Source organism: Macrosteles quadrilineatus, unplaced genomic scaffold (genome assembly GCF_028750875.1).
Source record: "Macrosteles quadrilineatus isolate MER2022 unplaced genomic scaffold, UCM_ALF_1.0 Scaffold_5__1_contigs__length_97177068, whole genome shotgun sequence".
Lineage (NCBI taxonomy): Eukaryota > Metazoa > Arthropoda > Insecta > Hemiptera > Cicadellidae > Macrosteles > Macrosteles quadrilineatus.
Window position 1 is genome coordinate 11,951,099 of NW_026542598.1, and position 17,931 is coordinate 11,969,029.

At 35.3% G+C, this 17,931-nt stretch overlaps 1 protein-coding gene across 1 annotated transcript in view; it reads left to right on the forward strand.

Moving 5' to 3' along the window:
• Positions 1–17,677, forward strand: part of LOC128994294 (endoplasmic reticulum mannosyl-oligosaccharide 1,2-alpha-mannosidase-like) — an 18,037-nt gene extending 360 nt beyond the window's left edge. The window contains exons 2-9 of the mRNA XM_054418728.1: positions 40–547; positions 869–1,023; positions 7,008–7,199; positions 7,780–7,967; positions 9,302–9,431; positions 10,964–11,128; positions 11,935–12,087; positions 12,530–17,677. Of these exons, the coding sequence (XP_054274703.1) occupies positions 40–547; positions 869–1,023; positions 7,008–7,199; positions 7,780–7,967; positions 9,302–9,431; positions 10,964–11,128; positions 11,935–12,087; positions 12,530–12,751 (1,713 nt within the window). The 3' untranslated portion in view covers positions 12,752–17,677. The remainder of the gene's footprint in view (positions 1–39; positions 548–868; positions 1,024–7,007; positions 7,200–7,779; positions 7,968–9,301; positions 9,432–10,963; positions 11,129–11,934; positions 12,088–12,529) is intronic.
• The last annotated feature ends 254 nt before the right edge of the window (positions 17,678–17,931 follow it).

Genomic DNA, 17,931 nt, shown 5'->3' on the forward strand with positions numbered 1-17,931 from the left:
TATCACTATAACTTTCTTACTATTTTAAATATTTTCCAGAGGGAAGAGGAAGAAAGAGAAAGATTAGAAGAAGAAAGGCGCATACAGCAAGAAGAACGGTTAAGGGAAGAAATGAGAAGAAGAGAAGAGGAACGCAGGAGGGAGTTGGAAAGACGTAAACAGGAAGAAGAGAGAAAGAGACAAGAAGAATTGGAAAAGGAGTTAGAAATAATTAGGGAGGAAGAGAGAAAGAAACAAGAAAAAATTCGAGCCGAAGAGAAGAAAAAACAGGATGATGCGAGAAGAGAATTAGCGAGAGCTACAATGGTGGCAGATGCGAACAATATCCATGAATTTAAACTGAAACCTGTCATGTTCCCGCCAGCAACAACAGAGAGGCAACATGCAATCGTAGACATGTTAAAACACGCATGGAAAGGATACAAGCGTTATGCGTGGGGACATGACCATCTCAAGCCTATCAGTCAGACGTACCACGATTGGTTCGGACTGGCCCTCACCATAGTGGACGGCTTGGACACTCTGTGGATAATGGGACTACATGATGGTGAGTTGAAGCCAACTGTGGATAGAATTAGACAATCCATGGACTATAGAACTATGAAACCAAACATTCAGTTCCTATGTTTAAGTAGCTGCTAGTTATAAAACAGAGTTTATTTGAGCCACTAACACTGATGTGAATTACTGAAAGACCACTTTTAAGCTAATAATTAAAACCGAGCAAAAAATTTATTAGTGAAAACTATCTCTTCATGATAAAAATTTTAGTGACTAAAGATAAATGTTTCACAAAACTCAGTGCAATTCATAAGATATATTACTCAATTACACAGTAATTTTACTAACAATATTTGGTATTTTGCAGAGTTCAAAGAAGGCAGAGACTGGGTTTCCAGTCGATTGTCTGTCTCCTTCAACGAGTTCCATGACGTGAATCTTTTTGAGGTGACCATTAGAGTGCTGGGTGGTCTGCTCAGTGCCTACCATCTCTCAGGGGATGAAGTGTTCCTGGAGAGGGCGGTAAGTCGTGAACTTAGCCTAGAGAAGGTCGACTTTTGTTTAAGATGTTAGTTATACCCATATAGCTGATATCTAATTAACACCTCCCAAGGTTGAAGCTGCAAGTGAAGTTTTCCTTCTCATAGCTCAAGAATGTTAAATTTTTTTAAGAGGTTGGGTACCTCTTTTAACCTTGCAATTGCCTGTCCACATAGGCTATGGACCTTTGTGCGGAACGTATTAAGCAAAGCAAGGGGTGAGCCAGTAAAAGAGTGAATTGTACTGATAAAAAGTAGCGGCAGTGGCCAGGATCCGGACCCACAACATTGCTGCCTTGGGCCCAAAGTCTGCGGTGACGCCACCGACTGAACCCCTGACTCACCTTAATTTGGCCGTTTTGTAAACTCACCTTATAATATTCATTTAGGCTAGGCCTATTCTACAAATGTTTAAAGTTAATAAGTTAACAAAGATATGGATTACAAAATGTGTTTTATTTAAACAAATGAACAATTAACATGCAATGAGAAAAGGCTTGACGTTACAATGAAAGGATTGACAATGGTGTATGGGGTTGAAATTAAATTGAAATAAAAAATAAATTTGAATAATAACTTGAAGGTTCAAATAATTTAGATGTGATCTATCTCAGGGTAGGGTGTCGTGCTGGCTTGAATGCTAATAATTAGTAAATGTAATAGTGTCCAAATAGGCCTAATTAAGGTGTTGAATTTATAAATCCCAACAATGAAAAATCTAATTTTGGTGTTGTCCAAAAGGTAAGTCCAATTAGCACAAAATTTAAAAGAGTTTAAAGAAAAGTTTATACTTAATTTTGAAGATAATGATTGAGTTGAGTCCTCTTGAGGTTTAGGCTACTATGTGATATAACTTGAAACTGGTCTTCTTGATAAATGAATTTGATTTAACTTAGGTAAAATTTTGAGTCCTTCTTCTAACAATTTCAACTTCTCAATGGCTTCCTTCTCTCTCAATTTCAATGTTCACATCACTGATTGTTGAACACATGGGATCACTTTCACTGCTTCTTAAATTTTGATTCCTTAAGGACTAATTTTGAAATGATATTATAAGAAATTTTGATGTATTGCAATTCTCTTACATATTTAATAAATAATTAGGTTGTGGGCGTTGTAAAAAAAAAATATATGCTATGAAATGAATATTATTAATGATTAATTGAACATATTAATGAAATTATATAAATTAGGAAAATGAATATTAGGACAGTCTTTCTGAGGAGTGATTATTAGGTGTATGAATAGAAGTTAACAAAAAAAAAAAATTAATACTAAATAATGAATGAAATGAAATGAAATATTACAATTTATCTCCTCAGAAATTTGTATGATATGGAATGAAGGACAAATTTCGAACGAATATGAAATGGAATTCATGAATCATTTAGTATGAATTATATTTAAAGCTAGTTATGGGTCACATTAAATGATTGATATTTTTGGATGATGATGATTAGAAACTTCTTAATCTAAATTTACATAAACACAGGAACAAACATAAATGGGGAAATTAGTGAGGGTTAAGATAGTTCATGACCTGACACAGGGGAATAGCAATAGAAGCAATGTTAAGGATATGTTTTCACAGTTTTCACTTGGGAAATGGGGAAAAGGGTACACGCACTCGCGATTAAGGTTCATGACGATCTCCTCTAATATAATTTTTGACACTTGATTAATATGAATTGAATAGGATTTTATTTACACAATGTTTTGAGAGTTTATGTCGCTGAGATCTTCTTCACCGTTAACTATCTCCTCTTCTATGATCATTTTGAAGCAGATACGTGATTTGGTCCAAATAAGATATCTTCATTCTTCAGAGAAAATGTTTTTGCATTTTATTTAATAGTTTACTTATTGATGTGTTTGGTGATATGTATTAATCTCCTCAAATGTCAATGTGCTGTCCTTTAGTGGATTACTTTGTTGATCACTGAAGTTGTGTGTTGTGCTATCATACTCATTATATATTACGTTATTGTGGTACACATCGTACATCATATTATCAAAATTATCATCTATATTATTATTTGGCCTATGGCTATTATTAACTACTATTTGACATATTTGTCCTTCATGATGACACAAATTAAACTTCACTGTAACATTATTATTGTTGATTTGCATATTGATTTCATTCGTATTAACATTCAAATCCATTTTAAGGGCAGATAGTACATATAATCCAAGGATGACTGGCTTTATTAAGTTTGAAACTATTAAATATCTTATTATTCATCTTCTAAGAGAAAGTTGTTTTTATCACATAAGTATTTCGACACTGTTCTTAATGAAGGATCAGATGGCAACATAACTCTTTCTCGGCCGTAATCTACAACGACGAGTGGTTTTCCGACCTCTGTGGAGATTGTGGAAAATGAGAACTTGAATGGTGGCTGTTTAGTTGTGGATCCATGGGTGGAGCAGTCGGGGCAATAGACAAGTTGGGATTTTGTCTAAACATCGCACATATTTGGTTTTGTTCCTTAATAGGATGATTCCGATTATAATTGTAGTTTTGGCCATAGTTCCGGTCCGGGTAGTGGTCACGCTGGTATGGTTTGTTGTCTCGGTGTGCCCGTTGGTACTGTTGGTATTCATTACCATTGTTTCCGTTGTATCGATAATTTTGTTGATTCCTATGATGTTGGTTGTTCTGTGCATAGTTATCGCTGTGTTGGAAGTTCTGGCGGTTCATCTTAGGCACGTAAGCTTGTTGGTTAGTAGATCGATCATGGTAACGTTGCTGGTTCTGTATGTTAGGGCTAGACGGTCTGCTGTTCTGGTGACTGTTGTTGTAGCTCTTAACTTTCTTCGGTCCGTCTCGAATGTCATCCTTCTGTAGAAGTCGTTCCATGGCTCTTATTGTGGTGATATTTTGCACATTAACACTATCCTGGATGATTGGATCGAATCGCTCTGCCAATAATGATACGATCTCCTCTTCACTTAAACTAGGGGAGATGGATTGCAATAAAAGTAATCGTTCTGTTAAATATTCCGTACGGCTCAAGGTTCCATTAGCTCGATATTTTTCAGACTCAATCTTGGCTTTTATTCCTCTTTGGACGGCTTGACTCCAATATTTGCACTCAAATTCCTTAACAAAATGGTCCCAATCAAGAATGTCTGATCTGATTAGTTGCAACCATCGGGATGCGGGTCCTTCAAATGACGTTTCCAATAGGTCTTTAAGGTATTCAGTTTGATCGCAGTTCATATTCCTTTCGATCCCTCTCTCGTAATATCGCTTAAGTTTGCGCAGATATTCCATTGGGTTACCGCTTCGTCCATTAAATTTCGGCAATTGACGAGCATTGTTCTCATTACCGCTACAGATTACTTGAATCGCACCTGCTTGTCCATTTATTGGGTTAGCTTGCTTTAAGTTGTTTACTTCAGACTCACATTTGATTAAATTTTGGTTAAGAGTTTGAATTTCGAGCTGTTGTGTTTCAATTAATCTAGTTTGTAGGGTGATTTTAGGCAATACTTCATTTTGTAGGGCAGTTAAATTTATTTTTGAGTTACGTTCATTGTCAAGTTGTGTTTTAACTGTGATTTCTTCTATTTTCTGCTCAAAATTAGATTTATGTTCTTCTAACTGTGATTTTACTGTTGAGATGATATGTTCTTGGAATTTGTTATGCTCTATTTCGGAATCAGATTGTTGTTTTGATATGCTGTGAACAACAAATTGCTTCAACTGATTTTGAGAGTCTTCAATTTTTAACATTAGCCGATCATTTAGTTTAGCTGTTTCTTCAGTTAAAATACTTTGTGTTAATTTTATGGCATTTATTTCTGACTTTATTTCAATTTGACTTTCTCTAGTTTCACGTATTTGTGATTCAAATGCGTTTCTACAAGCTTGGATTTCTTGGTAGGTTTCGTTTATTTTATTGTTAAAGGTTTGAATTAGTTTAGCTTCAGTTTGATTAATCTGCAGTTTTGTTATTTCTTGGATTTCTGATTTAGTTTCACGGATTTCTGACTTTAATTCTGCAGTTATTTCTGACTTTAATTCAGCACTGGTTTGTTCAAACTTATTACTCAAGTTGGTCATAAGGTTAACTAACATGTTCATATCGATTGTGGGTGTCTGTACTGGAGGATTTGTGACGTTTAATTCATCAGTTGAAGTGTCGGAATGTGTAAGGAGCTCGTAATTCACATTATGAACGGACTGAGACTGTGTTTGAATTATATCAGCTGTTAGACGGCTGTCTGCAATATCGTCCATCGAGGTTCGGGTAACGTCGTTTAAGTCCGGTTGCATTCGGCACGACGGCACAATTGTGTTTTTGGTCGGTGGCGTTTCGGCTAGAGGCAGTTCGTGTGGCGGAACAAAGGCGGGTAAAGTCGAATGATCAACGCTGTCTGATTGGTCAATGGATCCGGTGAACGGTTGGTGGTCGTTGCAACTTGAGGCTTCTTCTCGGGTTTGTTCTTGTTGTTGTTCTGCTCGTTGCTCAAAATGGCTGCCGTGTGTTCTGTCATTTATGTCATCGTCGGCGTCGTCACTTGAACTCGACAATCTATTCAGAGACGGGTAGTTTCGTTTAGGCCGTAAATTATACTTATTTTCCGACATTTTAATGTAAAATGTGTTAGGTCATGCGTGGTTATTAAATATGTGATGTTGTAGTGTTGATTATTTTGGGAAACCGAGGCAATTACGGGACAAATTAACAATGCAAATTCTTAAATCTAACAAACTTATAGGCTAGTTATGGTGAGAATTGCAATAAAGTTAATGAGCTATTCAAGCCAACACGTTGGTGCGCCAATTTGTAAACTCACCTTATAATATTCATTTAGGCTAGGCCTATTCTACAAATGTTTAAAGTTAATAAGTTAGCAAAGATATGGATTACAAAATGTGTTTTATTTAAACAAATGAACAATTAACATGCAATGAGAAAAGGCTTGACGTTACAATGAAAGGATTGACAATGGTGTATGGGGTTGAAATTAAATTGAAATAAAAAATAAATTTGAATAATAACTTAAAGGTTCAAATAATTTAGATGTGACATCTCTCAGGGTATGGTGTCGTGCTGGCTTGAATGCTAATAATTAGTAAATGTAATAGTGTCCAAATAGGCCTAATTAAGGTGTTGAATTTATAAATCCCAACAATGAAAAATCTAATTTTGGTGTTGTCCAAAAGGTAAGTCCAATTAGCACAAAATTTAAAAGAGTTTAAAGAAAAGTTTATACTTAATTTTGAAGATAATGATTGAGTTGAGTCCTCTTGAGGTTTAGGCTACTATGTGATATAACTTGAAACTGGTCTTCTTGATAAATGAATTTGATTTAACTTAGGTAAAATTTTGAGTCCTTCTTCTAACAATTTCAACTTCTCAATGGCTTCCTTCTCTCTCAATTTCAATGTTCACATCACTGATTGTTGAACACATGGGATCACTTTCACTGCTTCTTAAATTTTGATTCCTTAAGGACTAATTTTGAAATGATATTATAAGAAATTTTGATGTATTGCAATTCTCTTACATATTTAATAAATAATTAGGTTGTGGGCGTTGTAAAAAAAAAAATATATGCTATGAAATGAATATTATTAATGATTAATTGAACATATTAATGAAATTATATAAATTAGGAAAATGAATATTAGGACAGTCTTTCTGAGGAGTGATTATTAGGTGTATGAATAGAAGGTAACATAAAAAAAAATTAATACTAAATAATGAATGAAATGAAATTAAATATTACAGTTTGAAAATATTATTTAATGTTTACAGGCAAATTTTGTTGATCTCTTATAAGCTCCTAAATTTCTTGTTTAGAGAATTTCAGGCACTCGGATTAACCAATAAGCTCTTATGTTTAAAGGATGTTGTTAAAGAAGTTGTGAAACTTTGTGTAGGCTGTGGAGAATTTAATAAAATATCTGACTAGAGTTGTCCTCACTCATAATTGCTGTTTCCTTATTAGATGGGACTGGCAGAGAGACTGATGCCATGTTTCACCAAGTCGCCCTCAGCTATTCCCTTTTCTGACGTGAACCTCGCCTCTCGTCTTGCTCATTCACCTAAGTGGTCGCCAGATAGCAGCACCTCTGAGGTCACTACGCTGCAGCTTGAGTTCCGAGACCTCAGCAGGTCTTGTCATGACTACTCTTTTGAGGTAACTAATTTTTTAATCTAAAGTAGACTCCCTCCCGTTCGGACATATGGGACCATATTGTGAACATAAAAGGTCTAAGATATAAGTATGGCAATAGATCTTGAAGTTTTCAAAACGTTTTTAACCTAAAACAAACATTTCTAGAAAATATATTAGTCATTTTATAAACAGTTTGCACATATTATAGGACCTTAGTGTGAACCATCAGAAATGAATGTAAAACTGATTGTAATGTCTGTCACCTGTGCAAAATTAGTAACCTTTAAGAAGATAATCATGAAGGATATAGTAATAACATCTGTATTCATTTAAAAATCACTTGACAAACAAAGACGTATTTGTTTATGTGGATGCAAACAACATTAGTCTACTTTGGCGAATTTTGATGATCAATACTTGATAGGCTTACTGCATGATCTGATCACAATGCCCAAGAATCAGTGGTTTGAGAATCGAATAATCTTTTTCTCTATAACTAGTTATGGAAACAAGGCTGTATGGTATTAATAAAGTTAACCTTTGGTCAAGGAAACTTTTATATTTAAAGGTTCATTGATGAGTGTACCTAATTATATTGCAGGACATAGCATTCCAAGTGACTGAACATGTCCATGTACTGGAGAAGACTGATGGTTTAGTTCCTATCTTCATTAACCCCAACACTGGAAACTTCCATGAAAACACTGAAATTAAACTAGGCGCTAGAGGTGACAGTTACTATGAATATCTGCTCAAACAGTGGATCCAGACTGGGAAAACACATGAGTTGTGAGTTACATTTCAATGTTCTACTTTAAATTAACCCTCTGCACTCAGTTGGCTTATAGAACTGGCATGGTAGAAATAAGCAGCATGCAGTTGTTTCAACATCAGCTGCCTATGCCACTTGTGTGGTCCAAGGTCTGCTTGGCCACTATTATCAACTATAGTAAATGCGTGCTAATATGATATCCAATGGTATGGGGTTTCAATAAACCGACTAAAAGTCAAAATAAAATGTCGTAAGCCATATTATCGTGTTTTGCTAATAGGGTCAGGAGCAATTGGGAGAGTTGGAAGGGACGGACAGAGTCGGGAGTGTTGGGCAAAGTAGGGAGCGATCTGGAGAGTTGAGAACAAGTGGCAGAGTCAGGAGCAATCAGTAATAGCGTGAGCCATCAGCAAAGTCGGGAGCCGTCGGTAGGGGTTGGAGTGAACAGGAGATGATAAGAGCGTAAGGCAGACATTAGAAACAATAGAATTTCATGGTGTTTAACATTTTTTGTTTAGTCTTTTATTATGCTATTAACAAACAGAAAGCACGATAAAACACAGAATAATGGTACGCCGTGCAATGATTTATCTTTACTTTTTTAAATAGCAATATTTCCGCTAATATTGCAAACAGTTTTAGCATAGTATGTTCAATAATCACTAATCAGACATTTTCCAAAATCTGGCACCATCATAGTCCAAACACGCTAGGTTAGTGAGCATCTATTGTCTGGATTTTATTGTTAGAATTTAACTTTGTTAAAAAGACTAAATATTCACTTTAAGATATGTAAGAGAACTCATCTACAATACAAATACTCATTCCTGATGTTAACATTAAGTGATTTACCTTGTGAATTGATAATTCACATTAATTAAGACAACCTTTGTCATGAAAAAAAAAACTGTTTATTTGAATGAATTGTTTAAATGAGTTTCCAATATAAGGTTCTCATAATTTCCAATATGCATATTGCCTTTATTGTACTTGAGGCTTAAGAAGGAACCAAATGTTCCCCACCCTTGATACTTTCATTATTTTATTTATTTATTTTTAAAGAGGTTGGCGGCCTCTTTTAACCTTGCATTTGCCCCTCCACATAGACTACAGATCTGTGTGTGGAACGGATACAGCAAAGTAAGGGGTGAGTCGGTACAGTACAAAGGTGTACTGATAAAATGTTTGTGGCAGTGACCAGGATCCGAACCCACGACATCGCTGCCTTGGCCTCTAAGTCCGCGTCGCTACCGACTGAGCCACCGACACACCACATTCACATTAATTCATATTGTTAAGCAAATATCATTTGTACAACAACTACTGATTGAACAATCTTTTATATTTTCAGCCTGAAGGAGGATTATTTGAAGGCAGTCGCAGGAATCAAGAAACGCCTTGCGAAGCGCACACCTACTAAAAACTTGCTGTTCATTGGAGAGCTTAAGAGTTCTGGCGGCAGGGAATTTGTTCCTAAAATGGTAAAATAGTATTTGTATGATAAAATCTTTGTAAAAACCAAATAGGGTAACAGTATGATTAATCTACTTATTGATTAAAAAAATGTTATTAACGTTGGTTTCAGTTGGGTTCTAGTACAGTAATGCTCGGAGAGGAAGTAAATAGAGAATGGTGAAATAAAATTATTTATTGAGACGATAACCGCATACATGCAATAGGCCTAGAACATTTCAAATAAAAAATTATAGGTTAAGTTTGAATGGAAGTCTTTCACAAGGACATCAATTACTTCATTTCTGTTGTTTTTTGCCTGCTGATCACAAATTTAAATTAATCTAGAGGTTAAAATACCTTTAATCCGTCAATGTGATCAAATGTCACCGATGAGCGGCGACCGGTTTCAGCCCAGCTGTGGGGCCATCTTCAGGCGATGAAGGAACATAAATATCACTCCGAAGAGGTCGTCATAAAGTCTATAAATACGTCACGAGAAACAACACATAGATACATTATTTACAAACACACGTGTGGCCACAAATTAACTGCGCGGTGGACGGTACGCGTACATTAAGTTGCTAGTCCAGACTAGGTTTGCTAGTCTTAAGTTAAGGAAACAATTATCGATGTGTCCGAAACCGTAAAATATGCTAACGGGTATTTCCTCGATCGCGGGAGATGATAACTGGTGTCGCTTAACCTACCAATAACACTGTTTTAATATGTTGTATGGTATATGTTTAATATGTTGTAAATATTATGCCTTGGAAAAGTTTTGTTTCATAGTTATATTGCCTACCAGTTATTGAAAAAATAAATAATACAATTTCTAACTTACTATTTCTGAATTACATTTTTTAAATACATTAGTTAAACAAATCATGTATCTTTTTAAAGTTTTTTTTTATATAAAACGGCGTGATAAAGCTTAAAGTTGGGTTCTGATAGTAGTTAGTTCTTAAAATTTAGGAATTTTCCTTTAATTCTACTGGAAAACTCCTTTAATTTTCAAACCAGATTTTAATAATTTTTTATCACCCTGAACATAATTTTTTTCCAGCATGGTTCCCTTTTAATTTAACTTCGTTAACAAAGTTTCGTTAAGATCAGTTGGAATAATCTAAAGATTAAAATGTTTATGGAAAAAATATCTGGTTAATTAAGTGATTTGGAAAAACTTTAATTTTTGATTTTCTCCTTATTTTGGTTCAAGAAATAACTTTGTAAATTATGTCCCCACCTTTTTTGAACACCCTGATAAATAAAAAGGTTAAGAATTGTCAGCCATGGTTTGCTGTCTGCCGGCCACACCACACTTTTAATGTCTGTGTTTTTGGCGTCTGTTATTTAAGTCTATACATGTTTTTTTTGAGGACTCCACGACACCAGGGATAGAGACGATTGTTCTAATTAACTATATACTCAGCTGGATAAGATACAAGTAGGTTTGAAACTAGTGGTCATCTGACAAAAGGGAACAATGATCATTCTTTATTACTACAGTTATTAAAACATTTTTATTTAAATCACAACACTCAATAATGCTGTTCTACAGGACCACCTGGTGTGTTTTGTGCCTGGCATGTTGGCGTTGGGGGTTCACTATGGGATGCCGGAAGAGCACTTGTCCATGGCTGTGGACCTAATGGACACTTGTTACCAGACATATGCTCAGAGACCTACGTTCCTAGCTCCAGAGATTACGTTCTTCAACTTCAAGGTAAATTTATGCTATCCAAAATACATTTTTTGATGAACCATTACTTGGGAAATGTGATAATTTCCTTCTCTGTCCTTCCTCTCTCCATTCTCTCACATTCCTCTTGCCTCCAATTTATCAAATTTTCACCATGTGATATCATACAATTTTCTTCAATGTCTGTTTTCATGCTTTGCTCCATACATTTTTTGTTCTGATTAGGTAGCTACTTCGACCTTTTGGCCTAACCCTCATCTCATTACTTTAGCTTTGAGGTTCTCAGCAAAACCTAAAAGCTGATAGACACTAATTCCTCTTATTCCCCTTGGCCTCATGGTCACCCTTCTTAAAATTCTAACTATCTCTGGGTTCTAGAGCTGGATTGTGTTTGTGTGTATGATTCTATTGATAGGTTGATTTGACCCCTGTTGCACAAAGTCTGCATTGGTCTGCTCGGCTGGCTCTTATTCCTCATTCCTTGGCTGTTTAGTGTTTCATTATTGCGCCATGGTCAGACAACAACCAAACCATTAGGCTTATTTCCCCTTTTGGTATGTTGATGAGCTAAATAAAAATTATCTTAATGCCCAATGTCTGTGTAATATATAACAACCTGTGGCTGGGGCTGGGGGTTGAATAAAATTATATTTACAAACATACTACACGGCACACAGAATAGATGGTGAGGCAAAACATACACAGAACAAGCAAAACCAAATTTTGCTTCAATGTGTCAATTTTTCCCCAGAGTTTAGTGGCCACCCTGATAAAATATTACTCACAAAAAAGTTTCTTTTATGATATTCACCTGGTTAACTTTGTTTCAGCCAAACAAGGAGGATGAAAGTCAGCCAGATATGTATGTCAAAACCAACGATGCACACAACTTGCTGCGGCCAGAGTTTATAGAGAGCCTGTGGTACATGTGGGTGGTCACAGGCAATTCTACCTACCAGGACTGGGGCTGGAACATATACAAGGTATGTTGTTGTATATATAAGGTGATTTCATCAGCATCTTAGGTGAATAATTTTAATTGTGAGTAAAGGAAAAAAACATTGATTAAAATAAAAATACTTCTAAATTCAAATAATTAACTGTCGTAATGTACCAGCACTAGCTGGGTAGCCCACTGGTTATGGTGCTCAACTAATATAAAGAGTGTAGCCAGGTCTGATCCTGAGAAATGTCACTAGCTTTTTGAAACATCAAGGTTCAAAGCTGTACCTATCTGTCCTTGGGCTTTTGTAAATGGTCCTGGCTAAGGGATTAGCTGATCTTCGTCAGCTCATTCATTCAACATTCATTGTTCACTCAACTTGACCCTAAACTATGCACAATGTTCTGTTGGCATTGAATGAATTCATCATAAATACCAACAACAATATTGTTGTAAACAACTATATTGTTACCTTGCTACAGGCATTCGAGAGGTACACCAAAGTCCCTGATGGCGGCTACACATCCATCGGCAATGTCAACAACCCTCTAGACACCAGACCACGAGACATGATGGAGTCTTTCTTCATCAGCGAGACGATCAAATACTTCTATCTTCTATTCTCAGACAACAGGAAACTGGTGGACATTGATAAATGGGTGATGAACACCGAAGGACATCCCTTGCCGATATACAAGTCGTGACGAAATAACTCCGTTAGCCCCTAGTCCAATGTGAATTCACATCTAGCTTTTGCAGTCCATCTATTAATAGTACAAATTCGGCCTATAGCGAATTGTTGACTAAGATAATTGCTAGACACAATTTTATAAGCTGAGAAAACTCAAGCTTTTAGGTAATTATTTGATCTGACTACAAGGAATTGTAGCAAATCGATCTGAGATGTGTTAGTAGTTAGGATATACATGTGAGATGATGGTTTTTTGGTTCAGTTGGAATGAAAGCCTATTTTTGCTCAAGGTGAAATTTAAGTGCAGTTACAAAGATTAAAATATATTTTTAGCAAAAGAAAGGCTGACTAAAAAACTTATTGGCTTTAGGGTTCAGGGTTTTGGATTATGTAGGGGATTTTTGTTTGCCTTGGTGGAAACAACAGAACTTCTGGGTCATTTGGTATCAGTGGATTATTTGAGCAAATTTTGCCTGTTAAAGCTTTGTTTTCACGAGATGTGTCGTGGCTTGTCGTGTTGTGAAAGGCCTAGATCTGCCATTTGTCAAGTATAATGTTAGAACCGTTTTTCTGTCTTGCAAATCATCAGATGACTCTACATCTGAAGACCCCTCGAGGTCATCTATAATTGGACAAAACATGAGAACGACGCTTTAGACACAAAATACATATCTCGCTAAGGACAGGTCTGAAGCCCAATTAGCTACTATGCTTAGTAGATTTCATAAAAAATATTACAAAAACCTAATCATCTCACAGAGTTGATTCTGAACATGATCACAAGGCTGTTTAAATGACTGCTAATAGTTCAAATTAAGGTGGCCTAACTGTTGGTGCATGTAATAGAATGTTCATTCACAAATACTCTACATTAATAGTTACTTTTCGTGCAATATAGGTCCTACGGTTCTTACCATACTTTGTTAAGTTTATTTCATTTTATTTGTCTGTTGTCATTTAATTTCGATAAATAGTTTTTGTAGGCTTCTGTAATGAGTGTACTATGTAGAGCGGATAATCTTCATTCTTGTTTTCATTTAAACACATATTTAAAGACGATACTTTTACTACTCAGTTTTCTAGGTAATAAATAGATGAACAGAACTTTTTCTGTAATTAACACGTTCACTGCGGGCGTATCTGATCGGATGTGGGCCGAGCGCTGTTCAGGTGCTGCCGTAACCGATCGGATACGCTCGGCAATGCCTGTCGTATATCTTCGTTTTTGCTATAGCGTCGGTTGAAGGCGGACCTATACCACGTTAGCGTGTAGTGGGTGACTTGATTTTTGTTGTGTTGTAGGTTGGTAGTAAAATTTCCCCATAAAATCCCTGTCTGGCAAACTTAAAAATCAACTTGTTGTTCCGTCTTTCTCCCTTCCAATTGGCAATACAATGGGACCTGCTACGTTCCAAGCAGTGCTGCTATCTGTGAGTGCTTAGTGAACTACGTCGACTCTTGTTATAAAGCAGGACATCACCGCATGTTATTTGCTATTTGTCATACCGAAATATGAGAGCCAATCACCCGGCAATCGGGTTTGTTCGACGCTGCGGGCTGCGCCGCACTGGGGCTACGCCTGCCATATGATGGCCCGCAGCGAACGTGTTAATTAGTTATCAGTATTAAATATGAAGTAAGTAGTTTAATTGCACTGCCTGAGCTTTGCAGGACCTATTTTTATGATTACTAGTCCCACACTCGTAATTTTACATTTATGTTTCCAAACAAAATAGTTTGTGTAGTTTAAACTAGTATCAACAATTTTCATATAATAGTTCCTTGATTAAAATCCAAAGAACAGTCATGGCTAAAAGAAGTTCCCCATGTGATTAGTTTCTAATTATCCTTTGTCACATTACTTTTGTAATGGACTATTTTAAAACGTTTTAAAAAACAAAATAAACCTAGGCGACTAGGGTTATAAATCTGTATGGTGGAATTTGTTCATTATTGTAATAATTTGTTATGCTTGGTTTACTGAGTACGTGTTAAATATTCAGTTAAACAATTAATTAGGCCTAATCTAAGTTTTAATACTTTTACTTATGTAGGGCAGACTCAACAAGTATATCCATTGTTATACTAGCGTCTCATGGTTCTGGTCAGAAACCGATGGGGAGTTTCATTTTCTGCGAAGGAGTGGGGGATTGTGGGAGAGACCCTCACGTTCATTATAAAATTAAACTGTCATAACCTAACCTAACCAACCAAACTTGCTGATAATATAAAAAAGATATAAGATTGAATGAAGGTTTACTAATCGAAAAAATAGTTCTGTTCATAAAATAAAATTATAAATTCCTCAAATTCTAACAAAAGATTTTCAGTTAAAAAGTAATTGCATTCTAAGCAAAATCTTTGACAAAAAGTTAGTGTCACCGGTGGGACTTGTTCTGGATACCTCAGGAACATTAGCCGAGTTCTCTATCCACTACACCACGGACACCAATAGCTGCACTGCGTATCGTTGCTGTAATGGTGTTCTCTCAAGAGAAGAGAGTGATGTCACGCCCCCCACTCCTTCGCTAAAGAGGTTCTCATCGGTTTCTGACCAGGAACCAGAGACGCTATACATAGTCATAGGAACAATGATTCTACTAATATTGATTATGAGAAGTATAATAACAATTATCAATACAATACTTCTTATTCTTATTGATTAAAGTGACTAAGACAAGTTATTGTTCAGGGTTTCTTTTGCTCATATTGTTTTATTTGTTATTGAAGTATTCTGTGTTTTGTTTATGTCTTTTACAGCTAGAGTTCGTTGTGTATTGTTATTTTCCTGTTGCTATATTGATTTTGTGACTTCTTTTGTTTGTTTTTCTTCAATCTTTGTTTCTTATAGTGGATGTTATAGTTGACAGACATAACTTTTATGTATGTAAATATAAATAATACCAGAACCAATGATAATGTTGTGTTTAAGTGTCTTTTTTATAGTTTTTGTTTGTTTGGTGATATTTGAATTGCATAGTAATCCATACTTGTGTGACGAAACTAAGAGATATTCTGCCGAAATAAAAGCTAGATGTGAATATGATACCAATACGTTTAATAAATTTGTGTATACTTAAAAGGTGTGATATAATGTTTTGGGCTTTGACAGATCTCTTGTTATTGAGGTTCTCTCAAAGGTCAAAATCTTACTGTGTTTGTATTCTTAACTTTGTTGATATATTCAAGATGTTAGGAAGCTACTAAAGTTAATACACTGTGTTTATTAGTGTGTGATATCACTATAATAGTTTTAATAGTGCGAAAACTATCTTATAAAAAACAAGAATCTCTAATCTAGATCAATAATTATACAGAATCTGTAATCTCTAATCTGAAAAAGCTTTACATTTTGTAGCAATAATTAGTGATATAGAAAAATGTTAATTCTGATTTTTTTCCAAGCAAAAGTGTTCTGTTCACAATGTAAACAAATAAATTTTCTGTTTACCCTGATAATAATATTGTAACTACAATTTATCAAGAATATCTATTTTAGAAAAACATTTTATTGTTATTCTAAACTTTTGTAGGCCTAATTGTGAAATAATTTTTGTTACTAGCAAATTGATGTTTTCTTTACTTTAAGAAAACTCATATATTTTCAAAGGAAAGAGGTTTTTGGAATTTCACTGTGTACAATCATTGAGGAAGTGTTCTCTGTCTGTTTAGGTTGGGTCATCATTGGCTAAAGTTTCAGTGCCGAAGTTCAAGATCCCAATCTCTTGTGTGAACCTTGATTTACACTAAGGTGCAGCTTTTCAAATGGCTAGAGGGAGATTCAATTCCTCCCAATTACTAATGGCAATTTCCCCCCTCATAATGCTGTTTCAAAGCTCAAATTAAGGTGTTGCCCTTTAGGAAAAAGGTAATACCTCTTAGCCAGAGAAAAGGGTGTGTTTTTTCATTGGCATCACTTCTCAAAAGTTCTACTGTAAATTCTTTTTTTGAAGACTTCCAAAACCTAACCTTTGTCCCAAAATGTATTTTGTGTTACACTTCCCCTGGCTAGGCTACGTTAGCACTGACCTAATAAAAAAAAGTACAAGATCTATTAACTTGTTTAGCAATATTCTTGTAATTTTAACTTGAAAGTATGTTGAAAAAATGTTTTGCCTTGGTTTTTATGATTTTATCTCTGACACACACTGTTAAAGGGGTTTCATGAAAATTAGCTCTTGTTTGAGGCTTTTGTATAAAGTTTTTTAGTATGTTCTCTAAAATGTGTTTTATAATTTGTTTAAAATTTTTTGGTGTTTATACATATTTTTGTTATCCCATAAGTTTTGTTAGATACATTACGAGAGGGACCTACCCGAAACCAAAAGAAGGATATTTCTTGGTTTTCCCTACTAAAAGCCATAAAATAGTTTAATCAACTTTTAAATAAAATCTGTAACGTTAATTTTGGTACAAATATTTTTCATCGTTTTGCTAAAATGTTTACAACTTTTCCATTATACAGTTCTGTAAAAGTATGCTTAATTTGTCCGATGGGTAAAAACTGTATGCAAACTCCCTGTAAGATGTATAATTTTATTAAGTTTCTTAAACTACCTTCACCTTCAATAAGCTGTCTACATTTTTGTTTAATCTCACTGAGGTCTTCTCATTTTAATATCTTTTGTTTATATTTTACTTCTAAAAATGGCTGTGTAATGTTGTAAAGTAGTTGTACTGCCTTTACACATCTGTTATTGGATCTGCTATGTTTAGTTCTAAGTCCTCTGTTAAAGTAAAGAGACCATGTATTATAGCAACAAAGTTAGGCAATGTAAGGTGGCATTTTCACTACCCTAGTCCAATTCAGACTCTGTTGTAAGAGTCTTAGCTAAAGAACTGTTCGTACTTAGGTGATTGTTGATTGTTGTACAGTTGTACCATATTTATGAGGAATTGTGTACAGTTAGTAAATAAATAAATTTATGTTAAAAACTCACTTTGGATGATTTGTTTCCTGTAGATTTAAGGCCGGCGCCACACTATCCCGTTAAGCGGGATGCGGCTGAGCGGGAAATGCAGGGGGGGGGGGGGGGGTGATGCGTTTTTACCACATTGACATTGCCCTGTCACACTGTCTTGTTCTACCGCAACAATTAAACATCGAGTGAAAGCGCATGCGAGCATCACATGCACTGTTGATAGCGACAACATTTCGATGTTGTACAAAGTTCAATTTGTCTTTGCTCTTGA